General features: G+C 37.8%; 2 protein-coding genes across 5 annotated transcripts in view; one reads left to right on the forward strand and one right to left on the reverse strand.

The window, feature by feature from the left end:
- arhgef5 (Rho guanine nucleotide exchange factor (GEF) 5) overlaps nucleotides 1–14,662 on the forward strand; it is a 101,966-nt gene that overhangs the window by 60,427 nt on the left and 26,877 nt on the right. For all 4 annotated transcript variants that reach the window (XM_051932084.1, XM_051932086.1, XM_051932085.1 and 1 more), the window contains exons 4-10: nucleotides 2,476–3,084; nucleotides 4,472–4,514; nucleotides 5,188–5,243; nucleotides 5,393–5,634; nucleotides 6,910–7,070; nucleotides 8,949–9,101; nucleotides 9,288–9,417. In XM_051932084.1, the coding sequence (XP_051788044.1) occupies nucleotides 2,476–3,084; nucleotides 4,472–4,514; nucleotides 5,188–5,243; nucleotides 5,393–5,634; nucleotides 6,910–7,070; nucleotides 8,949–9,101; nucleotides 9,288–9,417 (1,394 nt within the window). The remainder of the gene's footprint in view (nucleotides 1–2,475; nucleotides 3,085–4,471; nucleotides 4,515–5,187; nucleotides 5,244–5,392; nucleotides 5,635–6,909; nucleotides 7,071–8,948; nucleotides 9,102–9,287; nucleotides 9,418–14,662) is intronic.
- The window catches only part of fam131bb (family with sequence similarity 131 member Bb), an 87,694-nt gene continuing 78,941 nt past the window's right edge, over nucleotides 5,910–14,662 (reverse strand). Inside the window, exon 10 of the mRNA XM_028809968.2 lies at nucleotides 5,910–6,102. The gene's annotated coding sequence lies outside the window, so the exon portion shown is untranslated. The remainder of the gene's footprint in view (nucleotides 6,103–14,662) is intronic.

Raw genomic sequence — 14,662 nt, forward strand, 5'->3', positions numbered from 1 at the left:
GCATGTATAATATGCTTTATATGTCATAGAATATTGTATATTTGGGCTGAATCCAATTTAACATAAAAGTTACATTAGAAGCAGTGATACCTGAAGTAGCCGTGCTTTATCATTTCTGGGAAATCACAGCCTCAGGGCACAGATCTCATGCACTCTCCTAGACCAATCAATAAAACAAAGCTAAAGGGTAGGTGTCCATCTTAAGAGGCAAAGCTTTGGCCATTTTACTTTATCAGAAAGAAAGAGACAACAAATCAATTCTGTCAATACAGATAAGATGCAAGCATGAATTAAGCACTGTAAAGATGTGCACCAAAACATGTACCAGCTTTCAATGCAGTTAAAAATTGCCTATGATTAAGAAACATTGAGCCAATGGGAGTCCCAAATGGCCGCTTTAGAGACAGGGAAGGAACAAATGCTTGAAGTAACTGCATAGTTGCACTTTTAATGTTGTATGAGGCATGCGGTGCAGGCAAGTAACATGGACTCCATCCTGAAGTTGGGAGAAAGAAACAAAAAGAGAAAGAATGACAGGGAATCATAATGGAGTATGTAATGCTCATTAGTGAGGGAGTTAAGCAGTGATGTGTAACCCTCTCCTTTGAGCAAGACCAAGGAGAAAACGTAAGGGATGGCAATACCTTCTTGCAGTGAGAAGGCTCACATGCCCATATAGTGTTTGGCCCCAGTAGTTCCTAAGAATATTTCATGCTGAAATTGGGACCCTACAATGGCCCTAGTGTTAGCTTTTGATTGGAGATAGTACTTTACCCTATCATGTACCATCCTAGTGGTTCACTTGCCCCAGGAAACCTCTTGCCTTTCAAGCAAGAAAAGCAAAAGGATCTACAGTATTACTCTGTACATCATCATTTAATTAGCCATGTAAATACAGTGAGCTGTAATTAGGTTTTAGAGGGGGCCTGGTCAGGGCATTAACAGTATTGGACAGGGTCAGTGCCCATACATGGGTAGCAAGAACAGACAATGGCAAAATTAGTCATTCTGCCAGTGAAATAGAATGGACTCCTTGATGGCTTATGAGTTTGAATGCACAACTTCACAGAAGAAAAGAAAGACAATCCTTAATAGGAAACATTGCTTTTTACCCAGTTCGCAAGTAGACAGACATATCATTATTGAACAGTGTTTTCTCATCCTTCGCTCCAAACAGATTATTGTCTTTAGGGGTTACTGAAAGCTCAGGAATGCAGGGACACCAGGGGCTACAAAAAGGTTAATTTTTTTGGTGTCAATTGAGAAAATAAAGGGCCGTGCCTGGCCAGAAAGGGGTTTAAAGCTGTCTATTATAGTAAGTGAAGAACTGAAAGTAGAGCTGGTGCCCTCAACTGACAAGAGAAAGATTGAAAAGAAAGAGAGAAAATGAAAGGAAAAAAGTAGTAGTGTTAAGATAGGGTGTTTAGAGCTTAGACAAGTAGACTAATCACTCCATGAGTACCAAGGGATAGACTACATGTTCTGGGAAATCATTAGGTGTTTTATTGTTTTAATTTGATTTTCCATTAGATTAGTACTTTTCACATTTTATTTATTAAACAAGCTGTTTGGCCTTTCTGATATCATATTTGGTTCAGCACTGAGATTGCCACCATCTTTATTAATATTTTTAAATTTATTTTGTGTACATAATTACAACATAAATGAAAAGATCCAGCTGCAAATATAGAGTTAAATCAGCCTTTGAATTATTGGCGCTCAGAATTGGTATGTAGACACACAGCCTGCATTCATGCTTAGTGACCATGACAGTGATAGTGATACATTCTTCTGAATTATTTAAGTAATCTAACAACCAAAAATGGAATGAATTAATAACTCATAGCAATATCAAATTATTTGTACTCTATGAAAATAAGATATATCTTGTCTCTCCAATCACCAAGAGTGATCTGATTATTACTTACTTTACAAGCCAAGTGATTATTTTCTGCAAGTGCTCATGTTGTAAATCAGTTTTCAATAATTCTCTTTTTACTATCTGACCATTATTTATATTAGGTATTGACTTATTTTAGTTTTGGCTGTAAATATTTTTTCTTATCCTTAATTTGGAAATTAAATTTATTTTGAATCATCCTTGAAAGTCCTTCAGCTCAACAGATGCAGGAAAATTTAATATGAATTTATTTTTGCCCATTAAATTTTTCAACTAACTTCAACACCTTTTCACCCATTCTTTTTTGAACTGTCACAATCAAAAAGCCAAATTTGTTTTCCTTTGTTCAACTTCAAAATAAAGAAATCGTTCAAAAACATTACTTATAGAAATTCCTTTTTAATGAAAACACTTCTTTACGTGAACAATCATGTTTACAGTGTGCTTTATTGTGTTTCTCTTTATCATTAATTATCCAGTTAGTTTGCATTTTTAAAAAGGGAAATAGAAAGACACAATCAGACAGAATGGGAACTTAGCAAAACATAATTGATTTTTAATTTTTACTCTTAAAGGTGATTTGACAGAAGATATTCAAAAACATGAAGATGTCCATGACAACTGCAGCAATGCTGTTCCTTCAACTCCAGGGTCAAAGCCCTTCATGTACAGACAAAATGCATTTGAGGAGAGTGCAAGTTTTAATTCTGTCATGGCCCATGGAGACCAAAACAATATTCTTGAAATGAGAGAACGAGAAACGTGGACAACTGAAGAGTTTAGTAATCCATCTTTGCTGTTCTCAGGGACATCTGCTGCTCCTAATTCTGGCAAAGGAACTGCTTTACCTTTTTATACAACATCAAGTGATGACTCATCTGAAGCAGCTCCAGTGGAATTATTTGCCACAGAGGAAGAACTAAAGTCAGCAGATTCAGGGCTTGAATTTTCTAGTATTCCTGAATTGGTCGAAAAAGTTCTGCAAAAAGGAGAAGCCTCTCCAAAAATCATGCTTGGTAAGGCAATCAGCTGGCCATGTCACGGAAGAGAAAGTCTTAGGGTTCATGCCTCTGAGATGGTCCTGGAAAATGATGAGGCACAAAGCTTCAAAAACCAAGGGCTACAGGCTCGGAAACGTAGAAGAGGGTTTCGGAGAACTGAAAAGTCAGTTTCCTGCCTAGATGGTAAGTTAGTCACCTGTGATTTCATTGTGTTTCTGTTCTGCTGCATTTCTGGAAATGTTCATATTTGATGAAATAGGAATTCAGTAAACCAACAAGAAGGTCTTACAGGTATGTTAAGTTCAGCAACTATCTTGGCCCTTTTTTAGTTTTTTTCATTCTGTCATAGTACGTAAAACACAAGACATCAAACAGACAAGACTCCAAAACACCCATTTTCCTTACTGCCTGTTGCTGCATTATATTTATTGTAATTCTGGGTGGGTGCTGATTGGTTGTCAGCTGTCATGCACACAAAGTCCACCCCTACAACTTAAGACTAAATCAAACCTGTTTGATTTTTGTCTGAGGGAGTCAAGAATTAGTTGGAGTGAGTTGCTGGGTATGGCAGACTACACTGCTGGCAGTCATGGGTGTGTACCTGGGCTGCCCCCGAATCACTACAATTATGTAAATGAAGTCTACGAGAAAATCACTGGAAAAGTCATGTAATGTGACTTTGCCTGAATAATCATAAAAATCAGGGCCAGGACAAGGAATTCTAGAATAGATGAATATTTAAATTTTACAGCTGTTGTATTCTAATATACTGTACATTTGCTTATAAAATACTGTGCTGCAAAAAAGTTACTGATTAAGGCATGGGCATCACTGCTGCCTCACATGTCTTGGATTTAAATGCCAGCCCTATCACTCTTTGTGAAGAGCATTTCCTTGAAACTGCATAGTTTTCTTTGTGTTCTGTCAATTTTCCTCATGTAGAGAGGCATTTAGGTTAGTCTGAGTGGCAATTCTAAACTGTTCCATCATGAGTGTTTGTAAGAGTGTTGTGAAGTATCTATTTGCATTCTTTAAAAGCAAAACCAGTGTCACCTACTGGGTATACTGAAACATGACTCCTGCTTGTTTCTTGCCATCACAATGACAGAAAATGAAAGTAACAAAAGACATGTTGAGTTTTTCCACCCAGTGCCTAAGCAAAGCAACTGCATCCAGTACAGTTTATTAGTGAAAAGGGTGTAAGGACCTCAAAACTATTTTTTCACATATCTATATTTTACCAAAGGTCTGGATTTTGAAGTGAAATGAATGAAAACAGATACCACAGTCTATAAGCCTTTGTACCCAGTATAGCCTTGTAGCTGTTTGACTGGAAACCACAAATATTTCATAAAATTTCCATCACTTCCTCTGTACATTACTGTAAGTAGCTTAACCTGCCTGTGCTTTGATTATAAATGTATAAATATATATGAAATATGTTGTACTTGTAGAGCAACTCTGAATGGTGCCAAGGTAGTAAAACATCTTAAGGTTAGTGGCCATTGTACAAAGATTCTATAATAAAGATATGTGTATATTAATTATCTTTATAATTTCATCCTTGTAGAAAAGGAGCAGCATGATCTGGACAAAGATTTTTCCAGTTCAAAGTAAGTGAAAACAACTGGATTTGATTTGTAATAAAGATGTTGACTTGAAATGTTACTAGCCGTTCACAGCTACAAGTCAGCAATGAAGACTGGCTTTGCTAATATGCCTGTGTTTTTGTTATGTAACAAAAGTACTAAATCATTTTCTTATGAAAAGTACATAGCGAACGTGGATTTATGTGTTTGATTATGGGAGTCAAATAACTGAGGAGAAAGGGTGTTGCAGAAAGGTGAAATGGACAACAAAATGTTCAAGGAATTAGAAAGATCAAAAGCAAAATTTCATAAGTAAGTATATAGGTTGGAACTGGGGCATAAATGTTAGCACCTCTGCATTACAGCCTCGGAGTTTTCACATTTTCAAAATTTCTTTGTGGACTATTTCAAGGTACTGTTTCCACCCAGTAGATGTCTGCAGATTAGAATAGTTTGTAGCTCTAAACTGGAGCTGTGTGAGTGAATGTGGTTGTTTGCTTTACAGTGTGCCTTAAAATGGTTTGGCATTCCATCCATGAATTGTGCCAAATATGACTCTATGATACAGTTCAGAAAATTAAGACGAATAATGGAGTTGTACTGTAATTAAATTGGAAAGTTTCTTTATTTTTGTAATATGTATTAAATCAGATGCTTCCAATCCATGTTTATGTTTTGCTGCTGTGTATTTCTATAGGGGGAATGACTTAGATGAAACTGTTCAGAGGGGAAGTTCCAAAATCACACCGACCTGTAAGTTAACTTTTTTGGTAATTTTCTGGTGTTTAAATGCTTTATGTCAGGTTTTGGCATATTCAGTGTAAAGCAATGATTATTTATGCCTTGAGGTCAGTATACTGTATGTGTCAGTAATTCGTTACATGTTCTGCTATAATTCTCAGGCACCCAACTCTATCAAGAATATGATGCTGTTGCGCTTGAAAGACAGATTAAACGACAGGCTCGCTCTGATACTCTCATGGATGAAAGTAGCCCACCTGTCAATAGGAAAACACATGCCAGAAATGCACCTCGCCTCTCACTGTGCTCCCAAACAAGTCAGTCTCTGTGGCAAGATTTGCCAGGTGTTCGTGGGAGCAGCCACCTGGAGGCTCTCAGTGAAAAGAGTCGGAAACTTCAAGAGGTAAGAAATCACAGTGATGGTGAGGGATTCAGGTAAAGTGATTAAAGGTTCACAATAGGGTAAGCAGCCTTGGCCCTGGGGTGCAGATCTGCTAGAATGTTTTTGTTCTTAATACCTTCATAAGAAGTGAAAATTGGAACATGTTCTTTAATACATGGCTTGATCTTGATTTCTTTTTTAACTACATAAATTTGTATTCATTAAATCTTCATTTAACCGGTGTCATCGACCGGTAGTAAGGACAGTAAAAATAACAAGTGCTTAATGGAACAGAAACAAACAAAATGTAAATAGTCAGTATCTAATGTAAGGTTGCTGTTTGTAGTGGTCAAGTGTTTGGTTTGGTGCTCCACAGTACTGGTTGCTCATCTCCCAAATGAGATTCCACCTTCCAGGACCACCCTATTCTTATAGCTCCTAGACCAGAAGGGGCAGAGTCAGTTGCCCTCGCTGGGTGTCTTCTCAAAGCTGTGAGTAGAAAAGGAGACAAGGTGGTTAGCAATCATGCCCCCTGGTGTACTAGGTTAGTAGTGCTTACCTTTGATGAGCCTGGAAGTTGACCCTCTAACGTGCATGGGTGACACCAGATACTTGAGAATTCTAATTTAAAAGGATGATCTGGTGCGGATCAACCTTTCAATTTGGTTGAACTTATTAATTAAATCTAACACACTTTTCAGTTTGGTTAATATACATGCAGATCTGCCCTTAACATGAGTCACAACAACCACAACTGCTCCATAATTTATAGCTATGCTCCCTGCCTACCAAGGTGCCTTTCTGCATGAGAATGTGACAGTGGGCTGTTCACCTGCCTCACAGACTTATCTGGGTACAAAAGAGGAATCTTTGAATATAGTCAAGAGAAAGAACTAAAATTAATCAAAAATACATTACTGTGCACTAAAATCTGTGGAAATTACAAACACTTTTCAGAATGTCCAAAAGAAATAAAAAGAGCACTTTTGGTAAATTTTGAAATTGCAGATTAAAAAGCAGAAAGCTGTTGAAATTAAATCTGAACTTCAGTAATGACTAGGCATTAACATTAAATGGAAAAGTAGTTTCATGAATACTGTCATCTGCTGCAGCATTCCAGAACCAGTGGTGGTGGAGCACGGGGAAAAGGTGAGTTGAATCTTTCAGACTCTGGGTACTAACTAGCCAAGCAAGTAAAATTTAAAAAGTTAAACACTATCAAGTGTACAAATTACAAAAGCCATGAATAACACAGAAGGATTTGTCTAACCAGATATGACATTCTGTTTTCTGCAGATGAAATTTGAGCTTGTCTCCTCCGAAGCATCGTATCTCCACAGTTTAAACATTGCTGTTGACCATTTTCAGAGATCTCCAGCATTAAAAGCTGTGTTAAGTCCCCAGGACAAAATGTGGTTATTCTCCAGGTTGGCAGAGGTTCGAGAGATCAGTTACAGGTAAACAAAGATCTTGACCTTGTCTACCTTGTAAGCAAGGAAATATTTCAGAATTCTGTTTTTTCTTTTATTTCTTTATTTTTTCATTTTCAATTAGTTATTAGTTTTAATAATAATAATAATAACAACATCAAAAATAATACATTACATTTACATATCACTTTTTACACTTTTCAAAGTGCTTTACATAGACAAAGGGGAACCACTTTATCCACCATCAATGTGCAGCATCCATCTGGATGATGTAACGGCAACCATTCATGTGCCAGTACATTCACCACACATTAGTTATGAAGAGGGGAAGGGCTGAGAGAGACAGTTAGCCAATTAGAGTCAGAGGATGATTAGGAGATCACCATGGTTAGGCCTTGGTGGTCAATTTAGCCAGGACATTGAGAAATGTCCTATTATTTTTGAAAGATGCCCTGGGATCTTTTATTACCACAGAGAATCAGAACCTTGGTTTAACATCTCATCTGAAGGATGGCACAATTTTTGCAGCACGGTGTTCATTCACTGCACTAGGGAACTGGGATTCACACACAGACCACAGGGTACGCATTCCTGATGGCCCAAACAACACGTCTTACAACAGCAGCCCAAGCTGGCCAGAACCAAACATGCTTGGCTTCAAATGGATTACCTGTGGTATGATGTTTTTATTTGTAAGTGAACTGAGGTGCAGAAAATTGTCCCAAAGGATTCATGATGATTTAATTTTATTGATAAATTATTATTTCTGTTACCTATTAAAATATCCCTAGAGAGATCAATTACTTTTCCCAGCCTCCTGTTGGCCTGGACAGATCTACCTACAGTATAAGTATAAACAGTCTACTGTATCTAGACAGAGTTTATTTGAGTGAAGGGCATGTTTATTTATTGTTTTGTTAAGCGAATTTGTGTTCAAAATTAGATCAGAGCAGTTAAACTAGAAATGTTTTGTAATGCTTGAAAATTAATCTCAAACTCATTATTGATTCCTAAGCTGAGAGCCTGAATTATTTAATGACTATTTTTATGTAATGTGCAAAATCACTCTTTCCTAATAACGAAGTTCAGATGTTCTCAGCATAAAATGACTGAGGAGACATTGCATACTGCTTATTTTCCCGTTGCTGGTTACTGCTTTGCAACTGTTGCAATGACAAAAAAAAGATTGATGTCATCATAGAATCACAACAGTCATTAAACAAAAGATGATACACAAATACTAACATAATATATATTAAAAGAAAAGTTACACTACTCAGACAAAATATCCTTTCCATATCCTCAGAACCTAACTATTGTCCAGTTCAATCATTTCAGTGGTCCTGTTAGTTGCCTTCCTGTAAGTGATTAGAAATTCTGATACTGGATGGCTTGGACCATCAATTTTGTTCTTTCCAGTGCAGAATAATCTTTAGCACTCTGGTATCACCTTAAAGGTTCTTTATTTCAAGACCTCTGGATAAGTGATTTTCTTATGTATCCTATGTTAATCATTTAGACTCCTGGTATGTTTGCTCTTCTCTTTCCAACTTTTTATCAACACTTATTCAAATTTTGAAATGTTTAGCAAAAGCTGCATGTGACACTCTTTTCAACAAATATTTAAGTTGAGGTTGAAGATGCTCATTTTATTTGTGATTTTTATAGTCACCTTCCTGCATTTTTTCAGTCCCCTAGGCTAGTGCCCTTAAAATGGTGGTGAAGCATTGTTCTGAATTTACAGTCTCCACCATCTCTTGTATATGTGTATTGCAACATTTAGATATTGTGTTAAATTTTGTTATGTTTTCTTGTAAATTACATTGTAAAGATGCTCTGTACTGAAGCTGCCAAAAAAATTCCTGATTCATCTATTGTTTCCTATGTAATCACTTATTTTCACAGGTTCCTGGCAGACTTGGAAGAACGGGTAGAGCAGAATGTTCTGATGTTTGATGTTTGTGATATTGTTTTGAAGCACATTCCAAATTTCCAGTCTATCTATGTGCCGTACCTCAAGAACCAGTCATATCAAGAAAAAACATTTGAAAGACTGATGTGAGCAAAAACTTTAATAATTATTGCTAACAATATCTTTCATGATGTCTTGTTTATGTATTTTGATTTTCAGTTCCCATATATTGAAATACTAGCATGCAAACCATCATCTCAATTTAAATATCTATTTTGTTGTCCTCACAATATAAATAAATGCTTCATTTTAATTAATATTCTGAATCACAGGGAAACAAGTTCTCAGTTTCGGCGAGCTGTTGAAGAACTTGAGAAGAGTCCATTGTGTCAAAGATTACCTCTGAGGTCTTTTCTGGTTTTGCCCTTCCAGAGAATCACAAGACTCAAGCTACTTGTCCAGGTGTTTGTCATGTTTCCCATTATAATATTAATTATGCTATATTGTCTTTCAAATATTTCTATCCTTATCAGTCTAATGGTCTGCCATTTTTCATTATATCATTTTGTTCTTTGTGTGTAACTAGATTTGTTTCTATTTACTTTTCACTCCTTTGCTGCTTATCAGTAAAAACTTTGACTAGCTAGATAAGTTTTAATTAGCTTTACTTATTCCTCTTCAGTTGGGAAATATTTGCTTCACTGGTGATATGGTCTTTATACAGTAATATTCCTTACATGCCATTGTGCTGTGGGTATGCAGTACATCTCAGCTCCAGCTAAAGTTAGTACCCCCACCATTTTCCTAAAAAAACAGAAGACATGCATTGTCCAAAAGTGTGCTTTAAATTCTATTGTGCAAAAAGGAACCAAACATTTGGAATAAGTGGCAGTATTTCCAAAAAAACTGTGGAATACAAGTACTGTTTATTTAATTTATTCATTTGTAAAAATTTTGGATTTTCATCAAGTAAATAGGACATATCTTTCACTATTGCTAAGAAAGTTATCCATTTTAATCAACCACCCTTAAGATTTTAGCCATTTAAAGTCACCTGGAAATTAGAATAATTCAAAATAAATGAAAGGTTTGCCTTCCCAAAGTTTTCCAATTTGAAAGTGTGAGATAAGTAACAATGAATCAAAACTCAAACATATAAATTGTCACAAAGGATAGAACTCCTGTGTCTTATAACATTTATGCTATCATATTTAACTCTTAAGCAAGTTTCTTTATCTGTTTTTTGCATAAATATTATATCTTTAGAAGATGTCTCTGAAGTATTTATATGAGTAAATCCATTCATGCATAGTCTCAATTAGGGCTCAACAGGCAAAATTGGAAGCACCTTGGCATTGGCAATTCTGTTTAAACTAATTATATTTCACTTTAAGGTGGCATGGTAATGTAAAGGATCATAACCATGGTATGATCAACTAGCAACCTCTTGGAGATTCAGAGCTTAATAATAACGATCCAATGAGTAAGGGTTTAATATTGTTACAGGAGTACTTTGGGGATTCATATTATCACTGCTAACATTTCTAGTTGTTAGGGACTATAAAGTTAGATCAGCAACCCCGAAAAGTACAAGAATTGAGTGGACAGCTAGTATAAAGCTTAATAATCTTGACTTTGTGAAGGACTGTTTTGGTCTACTGGTTTTAAAATGGTATGAAGTAAATTATATGGAACAGTGAGAAAGAATCAACTCTGGCATGATTCCTGATAAATCAAGGCAAGACAAAGACTATGCTGAGTAGAAAGTGAGCCACAGTAGAAGGCATTATAGTTACAGGAAATCCAGTAGGATATGTAAAATTCTTTTGTTACATTGGTGGCAGTTCAATGCAAGATACCAGTTGTAACAGAGACATAATGTCCAGACTTAGCATGGTACATTCTGTCTTCAGTAAGGAAAAACATATGTTTGGCACAAAAAAGAACTTATTATTCTAAGAAAGATATGTTTTTCGTAAATCATTATTTCTGTTGACATTCCTCTATGGTGCTAAAAATGGGCAATGATGGCAGCTAACAAATTAAACAGCCAAAGCAGCTAACCATAAAGGACAAAGGTAGATTCTTGCTGTCAGCTGGAAGGACAGAGTTAAAATGATGTGGTGAGGCATTAAACAAATCTTTTGAAACTGGAAGACATAATCTTAGAAGGAAAGCTTTAGTAGTTTAGTCAAATAAGGTGTATAGACAAATGAAGAATCCCAAAACAGGTACTGGATTTCACAGTTGACACCAGAGGAAGAAAACCAAACCAGGTTAGACACTTTTAAACTACAGTATTCATTTTACAAGTGGTCTTTTCAGTACTCTCCTCTCTTCTCTGTCAGAATCCTATAGAAGTGGTCCAGAGTAACTGCAGGAAATGTTTATAAGCCTTGTATGTGTGCTTCAGAGTTGGAGTTGAAATACACCAATGCCTCAATGCGATATTAAGTTTCAGATAGGATTTTCACGGACAGGATGTTAAAGTTCAGGAGTTGCATTCAATCAGGGGACCCGAAGGTTGCATCTGTGTGTTTTGTCTTTGTAGCTTCCTTTGAGTGAGAGTTCTAACATGCATGTTCAATATCATATATAAAATAATCAAGATAAAGATCCGCACTAGTATATTTAAGGCCATCCCTCTCTCCCAGAAACTAATGGCTTTCTTTCTGCAGAAAAATTAAAGCACTTTGTGGCTTTTCACATAATTAAGAACGAATGTTGATATTGACTAACAGGGAAAAGGTAAATATACATGCAGTGTTTTTAAACAGAGACTCAATGTACAGATGAAACACTTTATTTAACAGTAAGTCTACATCTCACTTAAGATCATTAGCTTCTAGTAACTAAAGAATCTGCTCACATCCTATTTTAAAATCTGGTACCTTCTGACTCAGAAAAGTGTTTGATTAGTTTAGTGAGGATGGAGATAGACCCAGGGGTTTGAGCCAGTAGGAGAAAACTCAGAAGTCTACTGATACAGTACGATACAGTATGAAAGGAGGAACTCCATAAGCAACCAAAAGACTTGGAGGGAGTAATGCTGTTGTTTAACCTGGAAAGACTTTGCAATCCATAGAGTCAGTTGGAGAATGCTGCTAGGCAAATATAAATCTGGCTTGCTTTTTGCCACCATGACCTTCACTATGACAAATGGAAAGAACATTAATGAATATTTATAAATGAATTCTTCTTCTTGATAGTTCTAAAGTGCATAGTTAAATGTAAGTTTAAAGTTCAATTCCGATAGTCCGATATTTTATCAAAGATTGATATACTCATAGACTGGTAATATCATTGATACACTCACTGTAAGGACTGGACATATAAAAAATCCAAAAAGCATTTCATATTAATTTATAGATGTTTACTCAGTATTTCTAACCAGAAATTTCCTGTTAGCAGAGCACAAACTTCTGCTTTTAGCAGTTGATATTTCCCAATCTACATTAATTAGAAAAGTAATTTTGTCCATTAAGTCAATCTGTTCATTAATATGGAAATGGAGCAATACACACCACAGGATAATACCATATAATGGACTTTTAGTTACTCAGAATGAGGCATATGCAAAAGAAAACTCACACCCGGCTGTCCTCCAACTTGTAGGAAAATCATGGGGGTTAGTGGCAGGACTGGCACTCCAGCTATCGTAAAAAAACATGCATCTCTGAGATGACAGACAGGACTCCTTTCTGCTCTCCATGTGAGTAGCTCTGCTACTATGAAGGGGATGGGGGAAAGCCCGTAGGGTCCTCATCCTCCAGTCAAAATAGTCAGAGAGTCAAATGGGTCAGGCTTGTTGGGGATCATAACTGGTGTGGTGCTAAGGAGTTGCCCACTGCACGGCAGCACTCGGGTTCCAATTTGTGGCAGCCCATCCAGGTAGGTGCATGGAAAGTCTTGTCTGTCTGGAATGATGATCATCTTCCTCTGCTCTCAGAGGAGCTTAGTAAACTCTGCATTTCAGTGGTGGCTCTCTCTGCGGTGCACAGACCTGGAACTGACCAGATCTGTGTAGGTGGGTACACCTTTTATTGGTTTGGTCACTCTAACAGCTGTCATACTCAGGGAGAAGCTGTTGCTGTGGTGGATTGGCTCCTTCTGATGGTGTCTGATGTCACTCTATTGAACTTTTGTGAGACTCAGATTAAAGCACTCACTGGGTACCTTACCTGTTGTCTCGGTATATGCTCCGACTGCGGTGAGTGATGTCTCAGTAAGGGAGACATTTTATTTGGAACCACACTCAGTGGTTGATGGATGCCAGTGAGGTGACACTCCTATGGTCATGGGTGACTTCAATGTGACCACTGGCACTAACAGGGCTGGCTGTGTGGATTTTGTCAGTCCCCATGGGTCTGGTAACTGTGGTGAAAGTGGCTCCATTTCCTTGAATTTGCAAAAGGTCAGTGTCTGTGGATCTCAGGATCCTGGTTCCAGCTCCCTGAGCCACACTTGGACTTGGTACTCCAATACTGGTGGTGCAGGGAAGGAGATTGATCACATCCTCGTGGGCAGATTCTGGAGGCTCTTACAAAACTGCAGAGTCTACAGAAGTGTACATTTTGTGAATTCTGACCACAGACTTGTTGTTGCTACTCTGAAGATCCAGCTTAGGTCCATTAGGCTACCACCTACTAGGAAAATGAGGCTGGGCCAGGCCAGACTCCCAAGGTCAGGCTGTTTTGCATGCAATTTGTGTGAGGAACTTACAGACTTGGGTGCAACTGCTGATCCTAATTGATGTGGGAGAACTTACGTGACAAGACCCTAAAGGTTGCTGAAGGTTTTGTTGGTGTTACCAGTGTTCCCAGAAGGAGGTGTTTCATCTCTTAGGGTACCCTGGATACCATCAAGAGAAGTCACAGCACACTGCTTGATGGCAACACCAGTCTGTACCAGAAACTGAGAAGGACGGCTGTGGGGGCTCTCAGGGCAGATAAGGAGGCATTTATTAGAGGAATCTGTGAGCAAGTGACACACATCCTTCTTACAGAGGAATCAAAGCATTATGCTAATCCGAATCTGTTCCTCTGAGAGTCACGGTTAGGACAGCTGATGAAACGGTCCTTATGGATGACACTGCTGTGAATCGCCCAGTCTCACTGAGATTGCACAGGTAGTGAACCAGCTGAGGGTAGGGAAGGCTGCAGGAATCTGTGGTATCCGTGGTGAACTTCTACAGGCTGGTGGTAAGGCTGTCCTCCTGGCATTGCAAGCGATCTTTGCTTCCATTTGGTAGACGGGCATCATCTCAACTGACTGGAAAACGGGACTTGCTGTCCCTATCTGGAAAGGGAAGGGTGATCGCTTGGATTGTGGCAGCTACAGGGGGATAACATTGCTCTCGGTTTCAGGTAAGGTCCTTGCTAGGTTCATCCTTAATAGGATCTATGATCACTTGCTTACACCTAAGAAGTCTACCATCAACTGCCTTTCTGGCACTGAGGGTTCTCATGGAGCACAAATGTGAATAATAGCAGAGTTCATTTGCAGCCCTTGTCGATTTTTGTAAAACGTTCGACTTAGTTGATCAAGCTGCCCTATGGGATATCCTGAGGCTTTGCAGCGTCCCCTCAATGTTGTTGGATATCATAGCTGGTCTGTACACTGGTACTGTGAGTGCTGTGCAGAGTGGAGGCAGAACCTCTGTGTTTTTCCCAGTTGATTATGGGGTTTATCAGGGGTGTGTTCTTGC

Source organism: Erpetoichthys calabaricus, chromosome 9, assembly GCF_900747795.2.
Source record: "Erpetoichthys calabaricus chromosome 9, fErpCal1.3, whole genome shotgun sequence".
Taxonomy (NCBI): domain Eukaryota; kingdom Metazoa; phylum Chordata; class Cladistia; order Polypteriformes; family Polypteridae; genus Erpetoichthys; species Erpetoichthys calabaricus.